This window comes from Rousettus aegyptiacus, unplaced genomic scaffold, assembly GCF_014176215.1.
Source record: "Rousettus aegyptiacus isolate mRouAeg1 unplaced genomic scaffold, mRouAeg1.p scaffold_m13_p_2, whole genome shotgun sequence".
NCBI lineage: Eukaryota > Metazoa > Chordata > Mammalia > Chiroptera > Pteropodidae > Rousettus > Rousettus aegyptiacus.
Window position 1 is genome coordinate 95926751 of NW_023416295.1, and position 11790 is coordinate 95938540.

The 11790-nt window shown below is 39.7% G+C and overlaps 1 protein-coding gene across 2 annotated transcripts in view; it reads right to left on the reverse strand.

The window, feature by feature from the left end:
- Positions 1-11790, reverse strand: part of DDX11 (DEAD/H-box helicase 11) — a 37244-nt gene that overhangs the window by 25188 nt on the left and 266 nt on the right. For both annotated transcript variants that reach the window (XM_016142697.2, XM_016142688.2), the window contains exons 2-4: positions 11003-11114; positions 8117-8305; positions 7679-7826 (exon numbers count right to left, since the gene is read on the reverse strand). In XM_016142697.2, coding sequence (XP_015998183.2) covers positions 7679-7822 — 144 coding nt within the window. In that variant the 5' untranslated portion in view covers positions 7823-7826; positions 8117-8305; positions 11003-11114. The remainder of the gene's footprint in view (positions 1-7678; positions 7827-8116; positions 8306-11002; positions 11115-11790) is intronic.

Genomic DNA, 11790 nt, shown 5'->3' on the forward strand with positions numbered 1-11790 from the left:
TGGAATCCGAAAACATAGAATCCAACACAGAAAAAATATACACAACAGCATGGATGAACCTCAAAATATTATGCTGGCGAGCAAAAGAAACCAGACACAAGAGTACATACTATATAATTCCAGGTTTATGAAACAGTGGGAAAAAAACTATAGTACAGAAACAGAAAGAGGATCAATGACTGACTGGGGCTGGGGTTAGGTGGGAGTGCAGAACAGCAGCAGGAAACAACTGCCAAGAGGTACGACAAACTTTTTGGGGTGATGGAAACGTTCTGCATCCTGATGGTGGTGGCGGTGATATGGGTGTTTACATTTGTCAAAACTCATTTAGTCCATTGCCAGGGGGCGACCAGTGCCATGAGCCGCATTTCAGAGCGGGAACGCCCAGGCACAGAAGTTGCAGTAAAACTGAGGCTGCACTGGCCAAAAGGACCTTGTCTCCCTGAGATCCCATTTCACCCAAGCCACAAGGTGCCTGCAGCCCATTGACAGGCAGCCTCCCCAGCCCTACTTGGTTCTGGGGTTGTGCAGTCAGCACAGGCAACACACCTTGGCAAGTGCAGTGAATGCATTTTGAGGAAAACAGTTACGGACAGACCCCTGCTGCCTGTGTGAGCTGCAGTATCTCTTGAGGGGACTACAGGGGTTTGTTTTGGCCTGATGGCCCTTGACTTCCTGAGCTCCTGCCCCAACCAATACACAAAGTGCCCGCTGCATGCTGATAGGCAGCTGCCCCTGCTCTGGGGTAGCGCATTCAAGGCCCAAAGTGGGCAGCAGCTGACCTTACTACGAGTGTAAGCTTGTACAGGGAGCCATAGAGACAGCGCTGACACATAGACTGACACTGCAGTGGCAGAGGGAAATTTACTCACTAGACCCTAGGCTCCCTGCACCACCCAACATGCCTATCACCCAGAGTTTCATCCAGTTTCAGAGACTTACAGGCAACTGACTAGCAGTTTCAGGCCTTGGGGAGCACTGGACCCTCTGCTAAACTGCCATAGGTCAGGGAGGAGGGATAACCGACTGCTGCCTACAGCACTGTCTCTTCACGTACCTGTAGATCCAACATAGGCAGCAACCATCAGCAGATCTCTCTGTAGTTCCCACTGGGTAGCCCTGAGCAATCAAAAGCAGCTGACCTTGGCCTACGGGGCAGCCCCTCCCAAGGGGCCACAAAACCCACGTATCCAGAGGCTGGCACCAGACCACAATGGAGCAACTCCCGACTAGCCCTATTAGTGAAACACACAAAGGGTGGGTGCAGCAAGTGCATAAGCTTGCTAGGGCAAATCCCACTCAGTGGGGTCAGCCCCCACACAACTACTCTTATCCTGAGGGTGCAACCAATTCCCATAATTAGTCAGCCTGAACATAAATCCTACCCACTGATCAACTAACAACAATAAAGGCTTGGTGACAACAGAAGATCGCACGCAACCCACACAAAGATCACGTCCAGAGCCCCCAGCATAGGGGATCAGGGAGAGTGCACCACTGGGCCACACAGGACACAATCCACATTAGGCCACTGGCCAAGGCTGAGAGACGAGACAAATATTTCTAACACATAGAAATGAACACAGAGAGGCTAATAAAATGAGAATACAAAAAAACATGCCACAAATGAAACAACAGGAGAAAACTCCAGAAAATAAGCTGAATGAAATGGAGACAAGTAACCTACCAGAGAAAGAGTTCAACAAACTAATGGGGAGAATGGATGAGCACAAGGAGAACCTCAACAGCATAAAAGGACATAGAAACGATAAAAATGAACCAGACAGAAATGAGGAATACAGTAACTGAAATACACTAGAATACACTGGAAGGATTCAACAGTAGACTGGACGAAGCAGAAGATTGAACTGGCGAATTGGAAGACAAAATAACAGAATATACCAGAACAAAAAAAAGAAAAAAGAATTTAAAAAAAATGAGGATAGTTTAAGAGACCTTTGGGACAACATGAAACGTAAAAATATCCAAATCAGAAGTACCTGAAGAGGAAGAGAGAGAGCAAGGGACTAAGAATCTATTTGAAGAAATAATGACAGGAAACTTCCCTAACCTGGCAAAGGAATTAGACATACAAGTTCAGGAGGCACAAAGAGTCCAAACAAGAAGAATTTAAACAAACCTACACCAAGACACACCATAATTAAAATGCCAAAGGTCAGAGACAGAATCTTAAAAGCAGCAAGAGAAAGGAATCTAGTTATTTACAAGGGCACACCCATGAGAATATCTGCTGACTTTTCAATGGAAACCATTGCAGGCCAGAAGGGAATGACAAGAAATATTCAAAGTTATGAAAAACAAGAATCTATAACCATGGTACTCTACCCAGCAAGGTTTTTGATTAAAATGGAAGGTGAGATTAAGAGCTTCCCAAACAGGAAAAAGCTTAAGGAATTCATCACTAACAAGCCAGTAATATAAGAAATGTTAAAGGGACTTCTGTAAACAGAGAAGAGGTAAAAAAGAAAATAGAAATAACAAATATTAATAATAAAATGGCAGTAACTATGTACCTATCAGTAATCGCTTTAAATGGAAATGGAGTAAATGCCCTAATCAAAAGACATAGGGTAGCCGAATGGAAAGAAAACAAGACCCATGCATATGCTGTCTAGAAGAGACCCACTTCAGATAAAATGACACTCACAGACTGAAAGTAAAGGGATGGAAAAAGATATTTCATGCAAATGAAAATGAAAAAAAAAAAAAAACCGGGGTAGCAATACTTATATCAGATAAAAAAATACTTTAAAACAAAGACTATAATTAAAGATAAAAAAGGGCATTACATAATAAAAGGATCAATAAATCAAGAGGACATAACCCTAGTAAACATATATGCACCAAACATAAGAACATCTACAAAGATAAAGCAATTATTGACTGACATAAAAGGAGAGATCAAGAGTGATACACTCATAGTAGGAGACTTTAACACTCCATGGACACCAATGGACAGATCTTCCAGGCAAAGATCAACAAGGAAACAATGGGCCTAAATAATGGGCCTAAAAAATACACTAGAACAGATGGAATTAATAGATATTTTCAGAGCATTTTACCCCAAAGCAGCAAAATATACGTTCCTCTCAAGTGCACATGGAACATTTTCAAGGACAGATCACATCTTAGGACACAAATCAAGTCTCAATAAATTTAAGAAGACTGATATCATATCAATCACTGTCTCTGATCACAATGGTATGAAACTAGATATCAATTATAAAAAAAAAACAACTGAAAAATACACAAACACATGGAGGCTAAGTAACATGCTACTAAACAATGAATGGGTTACTGAGATCAAGGAAGAAATCAAAAGATACCTAGAGAAAAATGAAAATGAGAACACGACAACTCAAAATTAATGGGACACAAGGAAAGCAGTCCTAAGAGGGAAATTCATAGCAATACAGATCCTACCTCAAGAAACAAGAAAAAGCTTAAATAAATAATCTAACCTTACAATTAAAAGAACTAGAAAAAGAACAGCAAAGACCAAAGTGAATAGAAAGAAGGAAATAATAAATATCAGAACGGAAACAAATGATACAGAGTCTAGAAAAACAATATAAAAGATTAATGAAACCAAAAGCTGGTTCTTTGAAAGGATAAACAAAATAGACCCTTAGCCAGATTCATCAAGGAAAAAAGAGAGGACTTAAATCAATAAAATCAGAAATGAAAGAAGAGAAATAACCATGGACTCCACAGAAATATAATGGATTATAAGCAAGTACTATGAGCAATTATATGCCAACAAATTGGACAATCTGGAAGAAATGGACACATTCCTAGAAACATACAATCTCCCAAGACTGAGTCAAGAAGAAAGAGAAAATCTGAACCAACCCATTACCACCAATGAAATAGAATCAGTAATCAAAAACCTTCCAAAAAAAAAATGTCCTGGACCAGATGGCTTCATAGGCAAATTTTACCAAACATTCAAAGAAGAATTATCACCTATTCTTCTCAAACTATTCCAAAAAGTTCAAGAAGAGGGAAGGCTCCCTAACTTCTTTTATGAGGCTACCATTACCTTGATCCAAAACCAGGCGAAGACATTAAAAAAAAAAAAGGAAAACTATAGGCTGTTATCTCTTATGAACATTGGTGCAAAAATCCTCAATAAAATATTAGTGAACCAAATTCAGCAATACATTAAAAATATCATATACCATGATCAAGTTGGATTTATTCCTGGGACGCAAGACTGGTTTAATATCCACATATTATGTGAAAAACCACATTAACAAATTGAAAGATAAACACCATATGGTCATATCAATAGATGCGTTCAACAAAATCCAACATCCATTTATGATAAAAACTCACAGCAAAGTGGGAATAGAGGGAACATACCTCAACATAATAAAGGCCATATATGACAAATCTATAGCTAACATCATACTCAATGGGGAAAGCTAAAAGCGTTTTCCTTAAGATCAAGAACAACGCAAGGAAGCCTACTTTCACCACTCCTCTTCAACACTGTATTGGAAGTCTTAACCCCAACAATCAGACAAGAAAGAGAAATAAAAGGCATCCAAATTGGAAAGGAAGAAGTTATTTGCTGATGACATGATACTATATATAGAGAACCCTAAAGAGTCTACCAAAAAACTGTTAGAGCAGGTTAAAAAACAGATATTCAGAAGTCAGTGGCATTTTTATACACCAATGATGAAGTTTCAGAAAGAGAAATTAAGAAAATAATCTCATTTACAATTGCCTCAAAAACTATAAAATACTTGAGAATCAAATTAACTAAAAAGGTAAAAGACCTGTTTTCAGAAAATTATGTCCTTGAAAAAAGAAATTGAAGAAGACACAAATAAATGGAAGCATATACCTTGTTCATGGGTAGAAAGAATCAACATTGTTAAAATGGCCATACTACCCAAAGCAATCTATAGATTCAATGCAATCCGTATCAAAATACCAATGGCATTTTTCAGAGAGCTAGAACAAATAATCCTAAAATTTATATGGAGCCATAAAAATCCCCAAATAGCCATGGAAATCTTGGGAAAGAAGAACAAAGTTGGAGGTATCAAACTGTGCTGTAAGGCTATAGTAATCAAAACAGCACAGTACTGACATAAAAACAGATACACTGATCAATGGAACAGAATAGTGAGCCCAGAAACAAATCCACACCTATACGCTCACTTAATATGTGACAAAGGAGGTAAGAATATACAATGGGGTAGACAGTCTCTTCAATAAATGGTATTGGGAAAATTGGACAGATATATGCAAAAAAAAAAAAAATGGACCATTTTCTTACACTGTATACAAAAATAGACTCAAAATAGATTAAAGACTTAAATGTAAGACCTGAAACCATAAAACTTCTAGAAGAAAACATAGGCAGTAAACAATCTGATATTACTAAAAGGAATTTCTTTTCAGATATATCTCCTCAGGCAAGGGAAGCAAAAGAAAAAATAAACATATAGGACTACATCAAACTAAAAAGTTTCTGTACAGCAAAGAAAACCATCAACAAAACAGAAAGACAACTGTCTGGGAGAAGATATTTGCTAATGATACATCTGATAAGGGGTTAATATCCAAAATTTATAAAGAACTTATACAACTCAACAACAAAAAAACAAACAATCCAATTAAAATATGAGCAGAAGACTCGATTGGATACTACTTCACAGAGGAAATACAGATGGCTAACAGGCATATGGAAAGATGTTCAAGGTCACTAATCATCAAAGAAATGCAAATTAAAACCACAATAAGGTATCACCTCACACCTATCAGAATGGCTATCATCAATAAATCAAAAAACAGCAAGTACTGGCGAGGATATGGAGAAAAGGGAACCCTCATACATTGTTGGTAGGATTGTTGGTAGGATTGCGAATTGGTATAGCCGCTATAGAAAAAGTGGAAGTTTCTCAAGAATAAAAAATAGATATACCTTTTCACCCAGCAACTGCACTTCTGGGTATTTAACCAAAGAAAACCAAAATAATATTCGTAAAGATCTAACACTCCAATATTCATGGCAGCACAATTTACAATAGCCAAGATATGGAAGCAACCTAAATGCCCATAACAGACGACTGGATAAAGAAATTATGGTTCATATATACAATGGAATATTACTCAGCCATTAAAAAAATTGAAATCCTACTATTTGCAATGACATAGATGGACCTAGAGGTTATTATGCTGAGTGAAATAAGTCAGACAGAGAAAGATAAATACTGTATGATTTCACTTACATGCAGTATCTAAGGACAAAAAGAACAAACAAATCCAAAACAGACTCACAAATATAGTGGACAATTTGGTGCCAGACAGAAGGGAAGGGGACTTGAGGGGCTGGGAGAATGTAGCGAAGAGTTAAAGAAGTAGAAATTAGTAGTTGATAGGTGGGGATGGGGAGCATGGCAGAGGGAATGCAGTTAACATTAATATGATGTCTAAGTGGAGGGCCAGGGGAGGGAGGGAACAACTGGGGGGATCATTTTATGAACAATATAGACATCTAACCAATGTACTGTATACCTGAAATTAATTTAAATAAATAAATTTATTTAAAAAATGAAAAAACTCATTTAGATTGTAGACTTAAAAGGGTCTAAGGAGCAATTAATTCTGATTAGAGCAAAAGGATGGAGGTCTTCAAGAAGGAAGTCTCCAGAATAAAATGATCATTTTAATAGACTGAACTATGTCCCCCCAAAATTCAGATGTTTAACCCCTAACCCCCATGTGACCATACTGGAGAAAGACCCTTTAAGGAGGTGATTAAGATTAATTGATACTGTAAAACCCTGAACTGGTAGAACTGGTGTCTATATTAAAAGGGAAGAGACACCAAAGACATCACTCTCTCTCTCTGCCATGTGAGGACACAGTGAGACGGTGGCCACTGGCAGGCGAGGAAGAGAGTCCTCATCAGAATCAAAGCCTGCTACAACCCTGATCTTGGACTTTCCAGCCTCTGAAACTGTGAGAAAATAAATTTCTGTCAGTTAAGCCACAAGCCTATGGTATTTTGTTGTGGCAGCTCTAGAAGACAAAGAACAAGGACCACAAGGTCCTTATCCTCCAAGAGGTCATAGCCTAGTTGAAGGACCTTCACATTAACATATATGTTTCACCATTGCACAGTACTTGCTATAAAAGATTATAATTATAAAGTACAAGAGAGAAGTGGGAACCGGTCACCACAGCCCTAATAATCCTCGATGGCCAAACTCTAATAAATCCCTCATTCTGGGCCAGAAGAAAAAGCTTAGGGGCCCTTGACTGGATCACTCCCGCACTCAGTAACCTAGTTTCTAGAGACTAAACCAATATGTTTAATTTGTGAATAAGCAATTTCTATGTTGCTCAATCTTAAAGCAGTCGTGTATCCAGAGAAATCTGGAAAGTTTCAGTGTTATGCTTCTACTGCCATTCAAAGTCTCATTTGCCTCTAGCCTAATTTTTCTCAGCCCCTGGGGCTGTGTTTCATAATTTAAGAGGGAAGTGAGAATTACTCAGAAAGATTAATTGAGAGAACAGTTTTGCCTAACTTCAAACCATAAAAATCTCAGCATAGGTAAATTAGCATGGCTGCCTGTGACTGGTTGTAACCAGGGTCTCCTGAGAGCCCTCTTAGGCCCTGAGTATTCATACTTACAGTGCCGGTTGGACTTTCAAATATCCCAATCTTGCCAGACTCCAGCACTTGGTATAGCTCTGCCATGAAGTCTTTCTGGATGGAATAAGGTGTAAAGGGAAAAGGGAAATGGATGTCACCAACCTCCTGGGTTTTGTTAGCCATGGTCCTAGGAGGAAAAAAAAAAAAAAAATGTGGTAGTTCTCTGATGAGCTAGGAAAAACTGGCTTGAAATTTAGAACAGTTCCTAAGAGCAGGCTTAATACTAGCTATGGAATTCTCCTTAGGTTGCACATTAAAAAAAGTTTGTTTCACAGAGACCATGTTCTCTCCGTCATGTTCCTATCCCCCATGAAGCCTTACTAAATCATGCAGTCCATCTAGTGACATTCACTAGAAATGGCTATAGCAGAATGCAGCCTAGGAAAGCCCCTATACAGAAACCTCCCGCCATTTCACCTGGGATGCCTCTGCTGCTTGAATACCCGTCTAATGCCTCTATGAAAGGCTTGCAGATTTCCTCTGGAAGACCTGTGCCCTGGGATCAAGGATGCTGCCTGTAATTATTTTTGCAGCATTCTGCTTTCTCATCTCCACAGTGCAGCATTCGCATGACAAAACTGCTTCACTCTATCCTACTGGGAAGACCTGTAAGAAAATTCATGACACACAGACAGAGAATTACAAGCACAGCTTTTTTTACATGGCACAGGTTAACATATACATATCTATTTTACAGATATCATTAGTTTGCTTAATTCATCCTAGCCTCCATTTCCAGTACAAACCAGAGCTGCCTCCAAAATTTTTTTTTTTGCCCTGAAGAAATAGGAGCTTTCTGTCTGGTTCCAGATTGGCGGAGCTCCCTTCACAGGAACTAAGCCTGGCTGGAAAAGTTCCCAATAGTGAGACCACAGCATCTCTCTTCCTTCACCAGGCTAAAGTCAAAAACAAAACTTCTCTGCTACATGTTTGTCATCTTTTTTCTCCTCCTCTGAACCTAATTTCTCGGAGACAGCTTTTACATACCCTTTTTCCTTTACTCACTATTTGGAGGACTGACTCTCTCTTTGGAAATCACTGCTTTGAGCTAACCGGCAGGCCCATCTTTTTAAAGTACAAATAGTAATAATTCTAAAACATCTTTGCTACATAACTGGTCTCAATAAAACTAGTAATAGTGTCAATTCATTTATGAGGGAAAAGGTAGCTGCCATGATGTTCTTCCACTTATAGTTTAGGGGCCATACAAACGACTAGACTTAGAAGGATAATTATACAAAGAGTGACGTAAAAAAACAAGGACAAAATTCAACACTGAGAGGCAGGCATGTAATCAAATAATCATTAAAATGCAAAGGAGAAGAAAGGCATCTAACAAATTTTAAGCACTTATATGTTAAGCACTCTGTACACCCTTTTAGTCTTGTATCTCATTTAATCTAAATAACACTAAAAGAATACAGCTGTTGGATACAGATGTCTGCAGAAATGAAGTAACTGTTCAAAGTCTCGGCTAATTAGAAGAAAACCAGGGTTCCAAACCAGGTCTTTATCGCTATTTTAGTCAAGTTCACCTGGTTCCAAGAGATAATAACTAACTTAAGTAAAAGGGAGAGTTATTGAAGAGATACCGATTGAGATTAAGAATTGAAATAATCTGGGAAAACCAAGAACAGAAGCCACTGACAGGGTGGGAGTTCTTGCACACTAGAACTGCAAAGCAGTTTGGGTTTTAAGACACCAACAAATAAATATCCATGGATTTTCATTCTCTTGCTCACTCACATGCCAGATGGAGCCACTGACTTCCTCTGCTTATTCACAGCTACTGCTCATTTAAAACTTCAGCCTGCACATAGCTTCACCTCCCACTGCCAAGTGAAAATTCTTCACGTTTCTTAGCACTAAATCCCAAGCGGAAAATCTGATCAGCAACTTCTCTCACTGGTCAGACTCCTGATCGGCTGGTGAAGCACCTGACTTGATCTAATCAGGTTGGGCCTTGCACTTGCTAGCTGCCCCACCCCACGGGACCCCTCCCCCGCCTTCCACACCCAGAATGATGAGTCCTCAATATTTAGGACCCAACTCCTCAGAGAAGCCTCTCCCTCTATTTGGCCATACTACAGTGGTCAAATATCACCAACCCCCTCCAAAGACATGTGCATGCAAACGATCACACACACACACTGCTTTAAGTCATTCTTTTCCGTACCCTATAAATTTCTTCGTAGCTCTTAGCATTACCTCAACTTATTTTGTTTACTGTCCTCCCCTACTAGAATATAAAAAAAACCTTGTCTGCCTAGTTCTTCCCTGCCCCTAGCACTCAGAAAGCTAGGTGCTTTGGCAACTAGCAGACGTTCAATAAAAATGTGATGACTGAATAGCCAGCTTGACATGAAGACTGTAGGTGGAGGTTTTTGTTCTTCAGAGGTGTGGACAGAGGAAGCTCCATGACTTAAAATATCTACCAAGGGCTAGTTCTTTAATAGTTTCAAAATGTTTTCATATAAGCTCACAGCAACTCTGTGTGGTCAATATTTTTATTAGCTCTATTTTATAGATGAAGAAACTGACACTCAGAAAGGTTAAGTGACTCGTCGCTCAGCAAGAGCTCGAATCTGAAATTTGAATGTATGTCTGCTGGACATTCAAGCCTCTGAGCTTTTATTTCCTCACTTTTCCTCACACCAAGGTAAGTAGGGTGAAAAAAAGACTTAGTTATCAAACTTCAGAATGACAACACAGAACAATACGGAACAAAAGTAATTATTATTTCACTGCCTGTGGGTAGTAATTACAGATCTCACTATTGCAGAAGCAGCACGAGTCAGAAGTTAAAAAAGGGTTTAGATAAATCCATGAATAAGGGACACACTAAGTGCTATTAAGGTTGTTTGGCATAGCTTTTCTGGCCTGTCCAGGTTGGTTGTGTAGAGGACAACCATGACCTCCCATACGGTTCTCCTTAGAATTTCCCACCAGTGCTAAGGAACACACCAGAACAGCAAATTTTATGCTCATTAAATGAGGTAACATACATTAAAGCATCTCAAGTACATATTAGTTCTGAAAATGTTCATTTTCTGAAGTCTTCAATTAACACTGGTTATTTACTTGGATATAAATTATCACTACAGACTGAACTGTGTCCCCCTCCTCCCAAATTTATCTGGTAAAGCCCTAATCCCCAACATGAGACTCTATAGGGAGACAGAGCTTTTAAGAGGTCAGTAACATTAAAAAAAGGAAGTAATTAAAATTAATTCATAATGGTGGGGTCCTGATCCCTATAGGGATTGGTGGCATTATAGGAGGAAGAGAGAGCGCTCTGCTTACCAGCTGTGTGAGGACACAGTAACAAGGGGGCCTTCTGCAAGACAGGAAGAAGGTCCTCAGCAGGGACCAAAACAGGCTGGCACCTTGATCTTGGACTTTCCAGCCTCCAGAACTGTGAGAAAAAAATTCTGTTGGTTAAGCCACCCCGGGTATGGTACTTTGTTATGACAGCACCAGAAGACAGAAACAACTATGCGTGTTTCAGGTAGTCTCGCTGTTATGCTCCTAAAATGCTTTAACTTCACACGACAGAGGGACAACACAGCCCCAACAGAAGAAAACATTTTCTGCACCTGCTGTTAATCCAGAGCCACCGCATGCTGCAGATGCAATGTTCCCACAGCTGGGGACATGCTCTGGCCTTATGTCTCCCTCCCAGCTCCACCCTCAGAGCTCTCACACCGTGAAGGAAAAACTTGCTACCGATTAGTATTTATTTCCACTTTTCACGACACATCCTCCAACAATCTGGTCAGTTCCATTCATCCCAATCCTCTGGACTGGACCCCACACCACCCTGACTCCCTGAAGGGCAGCAGGGCAGAGCCATTAACAGAATAGGCTCTGGGGTCAGACTGACAAAAGTGGGATGCCGGCTGCGTTCTTGCTTAACATCCCTAATCCTCAATTTCCCCACGTGTAAAGAAGAGATAGGTAAAAGCGCATGTTCATAAGATTGCAGTGATCACTAAGTAAAATAACTTATGAAAAGCACTCCAGCGTAAATGTGAAGTTCCTGGTGCGTATTAGCTATTATTCCAGAACACCACTCCAGTTCAACTGCACGG